The sequence below is a fragment of the Pollicipes pollicipes genome, unplaced genomic scaffold, assembly GCF_011947565.3.
Source record: "Pollicipes pollicipes isolate AB1234 unplaced genomic scaffold, Ppol_2.1 Scaffold_4002;HRSCAF=4701_pilon_pilon_pilon, whole genome shotgun sequence".
In the NCBI taxonomy this organism is placed as follows: domain Eukaryota; kingdom Metazoa; phylum Arthropoda; class Thecostraca; order Pollicipedomorpha; family Pollicipedidae; genus Pollicipes; species Pollicipes pollicipes.
In genome coordinates, this window is record NW_023596420.1 from 352,263 (window position 1) to 367,231 (window position 14,969).

A 14,969-nucleotide genomic window follows, 5' to 3' on the forward strand; every position below is an offset into this window, starting at 1 on the left:
GAGAGGAGGGGGAGGGAGGGGGGAGGGGGGAGGGAGGGAGGGAGGGGGGGGAGGGGGGGGGTGGGAGGGAGGGAGGGTGGGAGGGAGGGAGGGAGGGGGGAGGGAGAGAGAGAAAGAAGGGAGCGAGGGAAGGAGGGGGAGGAGGAGGAGGAGGAGGAGGAGGAGGAGGAGGAGGAGGAGGAGGAGGGGAGGAGGAGGAGGAGAGGGAGGGAGGGAGGAGGGAGGAGAGGAGAGAGAGAGAGGAGGGAGAGGAGAGAGAGAGAGAGAGAGAGAGGGGGTGAGAGAGAGAGAGGGCGAAAGAGCAATAGAGCGATAGAGAGCAATAGAGAGCGATGGAGCGATTGGGAAGGATGAAGCGACAGAGAGCGATAGAGAGCGATAGAGCAAGGGCGAGAGAATGAAGAGAGGGAGGGCGAGAGAGCGAGGGTGAGAGAGCGAGAGAGCGAGGGCGGGAGAGCGAAAGAAAGGTGTAAACCATCACTTGGCATGCAATATCCCAATTGCAAGTTGTCGCATCGCAGCTATCGCAAGTGCGATGAGCCATCAACAGCGAAACTGCGTAACTTACTATCCTGCTTCTCGTGGAAAAGCAGATCTGGGAAGGTCTTCAGAGTGCTCCGTTTCAGTTTTGGCAATCCGATGACGTTGGTTGCCGTACTTCCGCGCGGCTGATCCTTGTTCTTGGTGATCTTGGCAGGTTCCTTCAGATGTTCCTGTTCGGCGATATGCCCCAGTCGCCTCCGCATGTCTCGATCTGTGACATAAACAGAACCGGCACCAAAAGAGACCTGTTCGGAACTGCCAGCGAAAGCGACCTGGCGGCCCTCCTCGGCCTCACCCTGGCTAGAAATTCCTGAGGAGAAAACGGAGCGCACCTCTGTAGCCACACTCTGCCTGGAGCTGCCTGCGGAGGAGACGGGGCGGGTATCTCCAGCTGCGCTCTGGCTAGAAGGTCCTGAGGGGACGGGGCGCGCTTCTGTAGCCACACCCTGCCTGGAAATGCCTGCGGAGGAAACGGGGCCGGTATCTCCAGCTGCGCTCTGGCTAGAATGTCCTGAGGAGAAGACATCTCCAGCCACGCCTTGATCTGGAACAGAATCTGAAGGCTGTGACTCCAATTCAGCATCAACACCTGCATCGATGTCATTCGTGCAGAAATGGGCATCGCCACTGCCTGCATTGTGCAGGATGACAGGTGCATACACCGACCCTGCTTGAGGATGGCCAGGGTGTCTTTCAAAGCCTGGGTGAAAGCATCGAACCCATTGCCTGTAAGTTCAGAACCTACTGATGCTATCTGGTTAGCGATAGCCAGAGCTCTTCTGTAGCGCTCGTGCTGTGTCAGGGCTCGTGTCTCCCTGGGCGCACTCTGAAGGGTCAGAGTTGGGTCACGTCGGGTCACTGGAACATGCTGGCTACCCATATGCCATCTGGAACTGAAGAGAGTGTTCTCAAACAGACCCAACCCCAGAACCTGGCGCACCCTCAGCATGTGCCTGCATGGGAGCTGGTATCTTCTACGAAATGAGCACTGACAGTGAGTGCTGCATGGGGTGATCGGACAGCCTGAGGTAGTGGTGCACCTAAACTCATCACCGACCCGATCCAGCTCTACGTTCTCCATCAGCTTTGCCTGCGCTTTGACAGCCTGGAAAGCAAATGACGTCAGGTGCGCCTGATACACACCCATGTCACCTGTGTGGACACAGACAAGCCTTTTGTGCCACATATTGTGGGTCTGAAACTGATGGTCGCGCCTTTGTGAGAACAGCAGCACGGTCACTACCCTGGCAAAGTCTGGAAAAGAGGAATGCACACGGCACACATCTTTCAACTTGCCATTGAAGTTCTCCAGTTGGTCGATGGTGAACGTCCCATACAGGCCACCATCCGTCAGCCCCCTGACCCACTCATGGCGGACGGGGTGCCAGTTAGTGTCAAAGTACTCTCGGACGCACTGAGGCGACGGGCTTTTCCGCAGCCTGGCATATGACACCTCATCGGGAGCATTTACAAGTGACTGTAGCACATGCAGTGCACGCTCCTTCTGGTCCTCGGTCAAGTTCTGACCAACGGTGATCCCCCTGCGGAAACTGCGAAGAATATGAAACTTGCACAGCTGCCGGTAACTATCTGCAAACACGGAACGGATGGCACCTCTCAGGACACTGCCTCTGTCGGTGATAAAGACCTTGACAGCAGCACTAGCCTCCTCGTTGCCAGCCCTGAAAATCTCCAGCATCACCTGGATCATGACCTGGGTCTCTGATGTGATCAGGAACATGCCAACCAACTCGCTGTGACCCATCCCATCCACACACATCATAACGAAGAGAGGGAACCGAGTGTCCACGAGTTTGTATGTGGAGTCAATGAGGCAAATCTCGGGAAACTTCTTGAACTTGTCGGCCGTGTACTGATCTTGAAAAAGATACCGCAGACTTCACCGTTGTCATCAACAACAGTCGTTGAAAACCCCTGACTGGTTAAAATCTCTATGGCGGCTCGAATGTCAAAGCTATGACTTTTGGGCTTTCTCGTCATGTTGAACAGATCATGGCGTGTGATGAATTTTCCTGTCGAATCTTCCATCACAGCCCTCACGAACTTGGGATCTGTACCCACAGCCACGTGCTCATTGACCCTTTGCTTGTCGTCCGGATCCAGCTGCCGTTTCTCCGGTTGCATTAGGCAGCCCGCTCTCGACGTCTGATGGCTGTGTTCCAGCTGAAGACAAAGACACAAAGTTGTAACATCTGTGCATTACCTGGCAGTGGACGGCAATCGCCTCAAAGCAAATAGACATTATCATTGGCACGTGCCGTGTGTGACATGATAGGAACACGTTGTTTTTTTTTGTAAGTCACGGCACTGTGGCTAAGAATCTGTCTTTAGGCGATTCTAGCGCTGAAGTCAACACATCGAAACCACTTTTATATGCGCTTCGATGATGTGCCTGGTATTTTCATGCTCACTACCTCTTGTGTCATGGTCACCGCTTCCCGTCGTTACCACGCTTAAGTTGCTAACAAACTGACATCGACGTATCTCTTATCTCTGCACCCTCTTGTCAATCTTGCTGGCGTAGCGTACATGCGTACATTTACGTATCGACTGTGTGTGCTTACATCATAAACCGAATACGCGCCTTTCCTGACACGCGTTTTTCCAACAAGCATTATCCTGCAGTGAGATTGGCAGCCAAAATATCTGCGCAAATATAATGGCTTACCATCTCTTCCATGTGCTCTTTTGCGCTCCATAACATTTGCATGGACTTTTCACTGACAGCCACTTCCCAATATGATTGTTATCCATAAGCACTTGTCCCTTAACGAACTTTGTTCCCTTCGCTCTCTATTCTGACTGGCACGAAACATACGACGTTTATCATACGGCCAAATGTCCTCTGTCTACTCCTACGTTTGTCAGCCGGCCAGATAATATATAGCCTTTCCCACCTTTGCAAACCGAATTTGGTTGGCCAATGTCGGGTTTGACTTTCATGTCAGCGTTCAAAGTGAGTGGGACTAAATATCCCCTTCCCTTACCCGAACTGAATACGAAACCACATCTGCATTGCACCTGTAGCTGAATTTGTAACGCATCAACAGCCAAACGTTGACACTTTTGAGCTTCGCTCGCCGGCGGTTGACCGCGTTCATAATTTTCAATCAATACAGATACAAAAGGACAATGCGGGCTTTGTTAACCAGTTAGTCATGACGTATATAGCTCGCATGTTTCCCATCTGCTTTCATTCCTTACATCGATTGCTGTATGTCGATTGGCATTCTTTTATGGTGAGCCACGTACGTCTTCGTGTTTCTTGGGGTGTCAGCTGGGTGGGAGAAAATTTCGACCTCGTAAAGCTAATTGGTGCAACCTCGTTGAAGGTTCATTACCACCACCTTATTACTTGTCGAATTATGGCTATTACGCTACCTGGGTTAGAGACGTCAGACGTTACATGAAATGCCACGACGGTCGCGAGTTTCTGTAGTCGCCATCATAACGCCATTTGTCTAACGAATACGCTAGAGAGCAAGATAAAGAGGATGGAAGAGTGCGTGATGGGGCCCAAAATGGGTTGACCGTGTTCTTCAGCAATTTGTGGGAGCTCAGTGCCTGTTTGCACGTATGTAACAAGCTTCCTAGTGGCATTTTGAAATGCATTTGACCTCCTACTGTTTGAACTCAGCGAAGAAATGTCGGATCTAGCCCATGAAAGGAAGAATTCCACAGCTGCAAGGGGTTTCGAAATGAGATAGCCATTTTGAAGGCAATGCAGTGCAGTTTACATTACTGTACTCATTAGGGCTTAGAACCACCTGGCCCCTGGGCGCGACGCCCGCAAACTTGTGCTTGTGCAAACTGTGTGCAAACTTGTGCAGACTATGCATGGTCACCTAGTCAAGCATAACACCATGGAAACATCTCCCGTGTGCTGACACCTTATTGCTACTGTGGCACCCAAGACCGACGTAAATATTAGCGCGCAAATATTCGTATCTGGCGTACGGTAGCGCAATTTCCGGCACCAATGGAGTTCATTGTTTATTTGGCTAGCCATAAATCACATGCGTTCAATTCATGTTTCGAACATAATTCACGCTTTGTGCTGCAGAATGCAGGAAGTTGGACAGAGGTGGCAGTCATGGTAGAAATAGGACTGGGCATCGAGCACTTAAAAGACAAGTCTACAAGCAAGCATGCGAATGCAATCGAACAGCACTAACGCATTAAGATGCAAGACACGCACACAAAATGACGTTTGGATTCTGGAAACACAGCACCAATTAGCTCGATACCTCACGAGAAGTCGAAGTTCCACAAGTAAGTCAGCCCGTCTGCAACGATGGCAATTTCGCACGTTCAGTTTGGCACCCCTTCTAACGTCATACAAGCGTTCCATCACATAATGAAACGGTGGCGTATTGGAAAGTATTTTACTGATTAGTGAAATTCTGTTACTACAGCAATCCTAAGCACATCAAACGTTACCATCATCAGCTGTGCATCAGCTGTCAAACGCTAACAGCTATAAGTGAGTCGATTTCATCATAAGTGGCGCGTGCCTCGGCATATTCAAATGTGGGCCATTCCCTTTAAGCATGGATGGAAAGTGGCATGTGGACGCCAAAAGGGCTTTTGTCAACTATTTCCCCAGACATGCTGAGAAATGCCAATACTCACCATCACGTCTGCACGCAAAGCTTGCCACGACTGCAGAGCGCATACACCTGGGCGAGGCATTCCAACTTTCTCGTACTGCAAATCAACAAATAGCTTTCATTAACACGCATGATCAATGCTCTTAACAGCCACACGATTGGTGCAGCTAAGCGCTTGCGTGGTGACTTCGTTGAGTAACGGAGTCTGAATTATAGAAGCTGGAGGGAAGCGAGTCGTTTAGTGGCTTTTTTGACAGGGGTGTGCACAAATCTGACGCCAAACGGCTCTGACGCCACAGACGTTCACGCCGAAGCCATTATGACAAGACCCCACATAACACGCTGGACCCATGTCTCAACACGATCGACGCCACCCGGGAGCGTACAGTGCACATTGGATAGCAAAAAAGGCGGTAGTATATATATATATATATATATATATATACATATATCGACGTCTCCGAAAGCATGTCAATGACTCCTTTGTTCAGACTTCTTTGCCGTTTACGTTTACAGTCTGGCCCATGAGATTGTCTTGTGCAAGGATAGAGTCGTGGGGATACAAAGCCAAGTTTCTTTCGAAAGAATCACGTGCACCGACATCCTCCACGCTAATAATTTCTGCGTGTGAAGGTTTTCGACATGCAATCTTAATGATAACCGATTGGATTCCTCCAGTGCGGATACAATGCGAGTGAGCCAATTTGTCTGTCAATATGCCAATCTGGCTGTACTTAGTGCTTATAAAGAGTGTTGTGGACGTAATGCAATTAGCCACGAAAGCTGCTCAACGTCATCCCTCACAACGGTTTGCGGTCCATGTATGTATCCAGCAGCTACCTTACGGCGTTAGAAAGGAAACTAGCGTGACATGTACATGTAAACGCCATTTCTCTGCACTCTTCCTCTGCCAATACTCCGTGTGACTGTATTGTTCTGAACCGTTGGGATGCAAATCAATAGTGGCATTGAGCGATATATACATGAGCGATAAGTGCAACGTTAGTATTGGTTGACTCGTACTGGCCCCTAGATCAGTGAATGAGGAGTACGATCACACAAAATGTCTCTGCTTAGTCATGGAGGCGACCGCCAATCAGGATGTTGACAGCAGTGATAACTTTCGCAGTGAATTGAAGACTTTTCTTCCTTCAACTAATTACGAGCGACATCTTTGCTTCTTGCAGTGTGTACCAAAAGTACAGTGTAAGCACAACATAATGCAACGAAAGGAATCTAAGTTTCCTCCCAGATCTCGGAGGACTTGACTTGACAGAAATAGTACAAATTCAGTGAAAATGTCTGAAAGTCGGGTACAAAGACAGCGGACATCGAATAGCACAAATGGGGCTGATTTGATAACAACTGTTCTTAAACACAGTCAGGAAACAAATTGTTCCCCATCGAAATATACCAGGGCGTTGTTCCACAACATGCGTTACTGAGCTCAGGTGCGCAAAATGACCCACCCGACCCAAAAAGACGCCAACAAATGGGTTTCTCTCCAAATGAAGTCCAAAGGTGCGAGGTTTGATTCCCTACGGTGCCACCACTCTTGCCAGGCGGTGAAGCAGGCGACGCGATATAGCGTTAGCAACTGAGTATGGTCTAAAGCACCAAGACACACCAGATTGCAAAAAGGGCGAGCTTGCAGGCAGTGCGAAGCGCATGGCGGGTCGCGCAATTACGGGTCGCTGCCAGTTACAGGTTGACTCCCCTTCCCGCTTCAGTACTAGAGGTAAAATAGTCATTGCTCTAAAGCCGTTAGCCTCTAAGGTGCATCATGCATAAGGGTGCTCATGAAAGACTTGACCGCCGGTTGCAATGAGATGGTTTTCGGCATAACCGGGTCTGCGTATCAGGCCAATGGCGCCCATCGAACACTAGCGCACCTCTCCCGTCCCAAGCTGTTAAAATACGAAAACCATACATACGATTGCCACCTCTCGACGCAACTCGAAGATGTGATAGTACATGCGAGGCAAAATGTCTATGCAGAGCAAGGGTCGGATGGCTTTTTTTATCTGGCAAAACAGCTTTAGGCATAACTTGTTCCTTACCTTGTTGACCGCACTCGCTTGCTGGACAATCCAAGGATCACGATGTTTGCCGCCATGGACACAAGATCAGAGACACTTTGTAGTACACCAAACGCCTAACAGCATCCTCAGCATCCGGCTGGCCTCTGAAATACTCAGCCAGCTTGCCCTCCGGGTTTTTCTCAAGCTCACTCGATAGCTTGGCAGCCTGCCGCCGGCAAAAACACCGTGTTGCTGCCATTGGCCATGTTCCTCCACTGCAGCTTCCAGTTCGGCGTACGATGAAAACGTATCTCTCACTCGCAACACCATCGCGGCGGAGATAAATACGCACAATAGCCCTGAACGTCCTCAATGCCACCTCCTTGAACAACTGGGAACAACGACACTAGGCGCCCAAGCAGAATAGGAAGTGGGAAGCAGGGGAATACAACACACTGCACTCCAAAGTTTTGAGTAGTAGGTATCGACACATACTATAAGTATACCAGAATCGTGACTAACAACGTATTTAGTATGTTGTAACAAAAGTTGGCAGTGCTGTGCTAGCGGCATCTTTGGTTTGTTTGTGGCGATTAAGTGTAATCACGTTTCCCGATCGCAAGGCGCTTGAAGTGTGGTGGGGCATTGGGGATGGTGGTTGGATGATCAGCTTGTGTGCAAGTAATTTCAGATGCCTCTGGGCTTATCAGATGTATGTTGCTCTTTGCCAAGTCATAGCATGTACCAGTGTACATACAATGATTCATTGAAACATTCTGTATCAAAACAAAACTGTATCATGTAATGATTCAGTTGCTGCACAACTTGCCAGTTATGAATATTTGGCCTAGGCTACTGGCTGTTGGATGCTTGTGCAGTGCTGCATGCAAAGTGATTGGTCTGCATGGGTATATTTATGCTGGAGCTAAAGGTGTTGTTATTTTTTAATACATGTATATTGATATTGTTTTCTGATTGGGATTTGAATATTCAACATATGCAATGATAGCCTTTGTCCACAGTGGTGCAACCACCCATGAAATGGGCCAACCAGTAATAATGTCAGTTCAGCACAGCTGCATGATTGCATTAGATGTGTTTATTGATACATGAAAGGCATTATAATGTGGTGGAAGTGTTTGGTATGATGCAATGTTGTGCACATACCTGATGACATTTAACCAAAGGAGTGATCTGCCTGCACTGTTTAGAAAAGGTCGTCTGATGTCCAAAATTGGATGAGATTTACAGCATAATTCGGCCTTTGTGAAATTGTGAGTTGTTTTTTCGGGATCAGAAAAATCCATGTGTGTAGCTCATTGGGCTGTGTTGATGGCCAGTCCACCTCACCTCCACATAGTGTGTGTTTATCATTGTGTCTGGACACCTCATTTGGATTAAATGCTATTTAAAGAGAAATTGCTATTCTATGCATTTGTTTAAATGTGAAATGCACATAATATGCATTTTGATTACATGCTATTAATATGCATATATATGTATACTATATATACATATATATATATATATATATATATATATATATATATATATATATATATATATATATATACGATTAGAATATTGTTAAACTCAATACTTCTATCGCCAGTCAGTGGTCGTATTCACTCTGTGTTCCCTCTCAACTCTGCTGAAAAGAGTAGGCGGCAGCGGGACTCGATCCCGCGCCTTTGACATCGCGGCGTGTATATGGATCTACGTTTTGCGTGATAGCTCGAAAATGAGTGCGGCGCCGCACGCTTTTAGTACCGGAAATCGTAAGAGCATTGTCCACGCTTTATGTCTACACACTTTTTTATGCATATATCTGTATAAGATTTAGAAAGCCGTGGGCCTGAGGAAGGTCATTTTAACATGAGAACCCTATGGCTGGTCGTGAAATGTGCGCCGTTGCTTGCCATATTTTATACTAGACTTTGGACCCCCGGTGTGAATGTGCGTTTTCCCGGGATTTGCCAAACTGCCGCACGCACACACTAAGTATGAAAAGGGTACCGAACACAAATATGATTGGTTGTTACTGTTCATGCGTGTTTGAGGAGAAGTTGACCTGTTTACAGCAACCCGCGCACAAATCCACTGTTTTTTTTAAAACCATCAGTTATTTTCTGCTGACAAGCGGCAGCGCTTCAGGCTACAAAGCGAATGTTTGCAAGTACGTTCCGTGGCATGTCGCAACGTTCATGTCCACACCTGTAGGTGCTTGCCCAATGCCTCCTTTCCTCTCGTTGTTTCGGTACAACCTCACCCATATTCCTTGCCGTGTGCAAGACATATCGAGGTACCTAGATGGTGGGGGGGGGTGGGGGGGGGCAGGGAAAGAGGGACGGAGCATAAGTTTTTAAAACACTAGATATTCGTCCACCAATTGCGTATCAGGTACTCGGGACAGCATAACAATCACAGTCTCTAGAATTAAATTTGTGGGGCAGTATGCGTCGTAGTGATAAATTTGGGGCTGTGTGGACATTTCCCCATACACCAATTGAAGGTACCAGGGACAGGGAGTCTCGCTCCGGTAATAAACCCAATATCCGACTCAATGACTACATCATGTCAGCTTGATTTTCACACTCTTCTTTCAGGAGGTCCACGTATGATGAAAATATGAAAATTGCGGGCCCCAGGACCACCCCCCTCCCCCCTCTCTCCCTCCTTCTTTCTTTCCAGCTGGCTGCACTCAAACCAATTTGCCTGTTCTTTGGCAGTGTGCAACATATGTTGAGCTCTTACGCAGCTTAATATCTAGGCAGTGCGTATACACCCTCCATAAACTGGATGAGTCGGGCGGGGCACGCACCCGGCTTATACACCCTCGGAAAACAGGATAGTTTCCGCACTGGGCTTTATCGCACCCTATACACATCATATTATAGACACCCTATTATAACGCCCTATAACACCTTATACACCTCCCCCCCCCCCTTGGGCCACGAAGGGGCCCATTGGCTCCGGGTGGTCGATAGCCGGCCGAAACAGTGCAGTTTTTTAGCAAAACGAAACAAACTGGTATCTCTTGGACTCTGCGACCAAGAACAGTTGTAAGCGAAGTGAAGGGCCTATGAGAATCCCAAAATTACTCAATGGTTGGAAAAGTTGGAACTGGAAATGTTAAGCCCCATACACACGTCTAGGGCCCCCATGCTGTTTCGGGGCCCCTTATTGCCACTTGCAGGCTCATTTCGGTCGTTTAGGAGCATTCAACGTTGTCCTTCATTCTTTGCATTTGCTCGGGGGGCCCTGCACTTGTTGTTGGGGCCCTTCCTGTTAGCGTGCCAGCGGAACTCTGGTCAATCACGGGCCCTCTCACGGATTATTTCCATTCGCCAGAAAGGCTCTGTGAGCGGTGACCAGACTCCCATACCTGTAACCTGCCGGGGTATTCTCGGTTGCCCCAGGGGCCCCTTTACATGGGGTATCCGGTTAAGCCTACGACACACTTGCGATCATGCCCATTGGTTCCTCTACAGTTGTCTAGGGCTGGTTTCCATACCTCTGTACCACTGGCTTAGGGCCCTACATTTCTATCTGGGGCCCATCTAATGGCTTGCTTGGGCACACTCAGAGTCGTTCGGGGACCGTCTACAACTAGGTTGTTGGCACTTTCTTTTCTGAATGGGAGTCTACGCTTCTATGTGGGGGGGGGGGGAGGGGGAAGGGGCGTATCTGATAACCTGCTCGGGCACATTCGATCGCTCGGAGGCCCTCTATATTGGCCCCTAGGCACGTGCTATTTGAATGGGGCCCTACGCAATTGTCGTGGGGGGGGGGGGCCTCTGTTCACCCCCTCGCCCACACTGGATTGCTGGTGGGCCCTGCACATCGGTTCTCAGTGTTTGAATTTAGAGCCCTCTGCCCGTATCGGGGTCATCTGATAACCTGTTCAGGTACACTATCCTTCGTGGCCTCCGCATGGGGTTTTTATTTGAATGAAGGGCCTTAAGCTCCTGTCGGGGCTCCCATCTGATAAGATGCCGGGCCCATTCGATCGTGGTGGACCTCCACGTCTGGTTTTGGGTACTTCCTTTTTACTGGAGTGCCCTCTGCTCTTTTTGGGGGTCCTATCTGTTAACTTGCTCTGGCGCACTCGGTTATTCGGGGTCTTCTACATCGTGCCGTGGGTAATTCGCATTTCAACGGAAGGCCCTACGCTTTCGCCGGAGCCCCATCAACCTGCTCGGCACACTCGAATATCCGGGGCTCTCCACATTGTGTCTTGGGTACTTCCTATCTGAATGGAGGGATCTACGCCTTTTTCGGGGATCCCATCTGTTCGCCGGTTCGGCCACATTGGATTGTTCGGGGGCTCCGTACATTGGGTCTTGGTGTTTGAATTTAGGGCACTACACTCCTGTCTGGGTCATCTGATAATCTGCTCGGGTATACTCCATTTTTCGGGTGCCCTCCACACTGGGTTTTGAGTACTTCTTATCTGGATGAAGGGCCCTGCGCAGTTATCGGGTTCCTTATGATACGCTACTCGTACGGGTACATTACATCATTCTGGGGCCACTTACTTCAGATCTTCAGTGCTTCCCATTCGAATGTAGGGCCTTACACTCTTGTTGGAAGCCCTATTTGTTAACCTGCTCCGGCATACTCGAGCATTCGGGGCCCTCTACATTGGGTCTTGGATGTTTCCTTTTTGAATGGAGGGCGCCACGTTTTTGACCGGGCCCTATACGTTTGCTTGCTCTGATAGACTGGATCATTCAAGGGTCCTCTGCATTGGGTCTTGAATACTTCATATTTGAATGGAGGGTCCTACGCTCTTTTTGGGAGCCTTATCTGTTAACCTGTTCTGGCGCACTCGATCGTTCAGAGCCCTACACGTTGTGTCGTGAGTATTTCCTATTTGAATCGATGGCATTATGCTTTTAGCGGGCCCTATTTATTCTGCTCAGGCCGGTGGCAGATGCAGAGAGTGGGAAGGTGGGGCACAGGACCATGTCCCATGGACCATGCCGAGGGAACCTAAAGGCTCCGAAGGGGCCCATAACCGGCTGGACGGACGCAGTTTCCTTACAAAAACGCACAACAAAATTGGATCCATTTGTGCCTACAGATGACCAATAACCATTGCGAGCAAAGGTAAAAAGTTCATAGGTTAACCAAGTTTATTCTTCACTGATTGAGAGTATTGCTTGGGGAAAATTTGGGGGCTCATTACGCTGTCTACAGGCATTACGCTGTTGGCCGCCTGTCCCTATATGTCCACTTGCTGCGTCAATCTGATCGCTAAGGAGCTTTCACGTTACTCCTGATCTCTTCCCATCTTTTCGTAGGGCCCAGTGTTCTGTTGGGACGCTATCTGCCTCCATGCTTGAGCACCCTTGATCAATCGGGTTTTCCTACACGAATTCCACCCATTCACCCGAAAGGCTACATACGCTTTTCCGGGGCCACATATTCCAGAGTGCATTCAGTTGCTCAGGGGTCCTTCATATAAATCTCAGGTACTTTTTACTTGCTTGAAGGGCCTTGTGCCGTTGCTAGGGCTCTTATAATGTAAGCACGGAGACGCTCGATGCTCAGGGGCCCTCTACTTTATTCGAGAGCTCTCTCCCTTTGGTCTCACTTGCGGCTGACTTTTCACTCCTATCGAGACTCGTGTCGTTAACCTGCCCGTGCACTCTTGATTGCACAGGGGTATTAATTTACAGTCTTGGAAAAGTTTCCCTTTGCTCGGAGGGTCCTGTGCCATGACCGGGACTTCATAGGTCAGCCTGTCGAGGCACTCCCAATCGTTTAAGTGCCCAGCACGTTGGTCTTGAATTCAGTTTTTGCTTGCTCTGAGGATCCTATACTTGTTGACGGGAGCCACTGTGTTGGTCTAGTACGGCACCCATGACTGCTCAGGTTCCCTCCCTATTGGCCTTGGTGCCGTCACCATTGAGCGGCAGTCGAATACGCGCCGATGAATTTTTACGCGTAATTGCTGAACGTAATTCTACATGCCTCTGCCGTCGTATGCGTCATTTCCACTGGCTATGCAGTGTGTCACACTCAGTTAGATTTACGATGAACCTTCACGGGATCCTCAATATCTCCGTAGGACGTGAACTCCCTCGCTCTAGCATTAGAAATTACGGTGCTGTCCGATATGAAAAGCCCTAGTTAGAATTCATTCCGCTTAAAAGTGACGCGAGTTGGCATCATCACGCCGCGCCAATAGACCATGAAGCCACCCACTTAACAGCGGCCGTCGTCGAGATTCGAACCCGGGCTTACCGCGTTAGAGACCAGCACTCCAACCATCCATCCATCCACTGGAGATGCGGGCCCGGCAGCCGAAAATTCGTGATTAGAATAGAAATGGTTCAGAGTGAGTTGATGGATTTCGTGATTGTTGCATACACGCTCAGTGCCGAACAATGGGAGTTTATTGGCTGGGCAGGCTTTCAGGCACAATGCGATACACGTGGCTTGGCACGTCGCAATCCATTCGTGAGCTGGTTGTATCTCCAAACGGCGCGGCGGACATGTTGAAACACTGCCGCAATTCGCTGCGCTACGGTACCAGAACTCCTCCCTTCTTGGCAAAAAGTAGCTTAACGGTACACACTATAAGTCCAGGCGCTCTGGCGGGCGCTGGTTGCGTGCCGGACGAGCAGGCGGCGGAACCAAATCGGCTGTTTCCGCCGTTCGCGCGCCACCGGGCTGCGGGAGGCTGGTTTCATCTTCCGCGGATGAAGCGGACATCGCTGACTGGTTCACAGCTTCCGGGGACGGAACGAACGTCGCTGGCTTGCTGTCAGTCGGCTGTGGTGCCGTCACGTTCCTGGGCGCAGCCACGAACGGCTGTGAGGTTAGGCTACCAGGTGCGAGTTGCTTCTCTGTTTCGACTAGTCCGTCCTCTCCAGAAGTATAACGGGGACGGATGTGATCGAAGTGATGACGGAACTGACGGTCATCTTGCAACAGAACCTGGCAAGACGGCCCAGACATCTAGCGCGGTTCCTGGGAGCCACTTACAGGCCGAACCAGTCACTTCTGTGATGAAGACTGGGTCTACCGTACGGAACGATCTGTTGACAGAACCACTCGCTGTGCTGCTGCAGTACTGCCTTTCCTCCGACGGGTGGAGCTGCCTCAGATGCGTTCTTGGAGCGCGTTTGAACAGCATCTCTGCTCAGGCTTTCCTTGTTGCTGTATGTGGCGTATTGCTGTACTGGAACGACCATCTCTGAAGCTTCGTGAGCAGGGGAGCGGAGCGTTGCTTCTTGATTCCGGTTTTCACGAGCTTCACCATGTTTTCCGCTTGACCATTAGATGCAGGGTGAAGCGGAGGGTTGAAGACATGGCGGATGTTGTTCGTGTTTGTGAAGTCGCTAAACTCTTCACTGGTGAAGCAGCCACCGCTGTCGCTCACGATCACTGCGGGGATCCCATGTGTGGCGAAGGTAACCGTAGGTGGTCTACGGTCTTCTTGTGCTGACGTCGTTGGTTATTCAGACGTCTGGCCATTTGCTATACGCATCCACCACGGTCAGGAGCATCTTGCCTTCTACAGGGCCAGCGTAGTCCACATGTACTCTGTCCCACGGAGCGTCTGGATACCTCCATGGCTGAGAGGGCACTTAAGGCGCTGGTTTCTGGTGTAGCTGGCATGCATCACAGACTTGTGAGCCGGCCATGTCCGAGTCCATCCCAGGCCACCAGATCTGGCTGCGGGCACATTTCATGGAGCAAATGTCGGGATGCCCTTCATGAAGAAGCTTGAGTGCCTTTTGGCGGCACTGTGGTGGCATCA

General features: G+C 49.8%; 1 protein-coding gene across 1 annotated transcript; it reads right to left on the bottom strand.

Annotated features, from left to right (window-relative positions):
• Window positions 1-574: 574 nt before the first annotated feature.
• LOC119093726 (uncharacterized) lies at window positions 575-2,722 on the bottom strand. Its single transcript, XM_037216732.1, has one exon. The coding sequence runs from the start codon at window positions 2,324-2,326 to the stop codon at window positions 704-706; it is 1,623 nt and encodes a 540-aa protein (XP_037072627.1). The 5' UTR covers window positions 2,327-2,722; the 3' UTR covers window positions 575-703.
• Window positions 2,723-14,969: the final 12,247 nt, after the last annotated feature.

Bases quoted from the DNA above. Each gene is read 5' to 3' on its own strand.
- LOC119093726 (XM_037216732.1), bottom strand. From the start codon at position 2,326: ATGATGTGTGTGGATGGGATGGGTCACAGCGAGTTGGTTGGCATGTTC.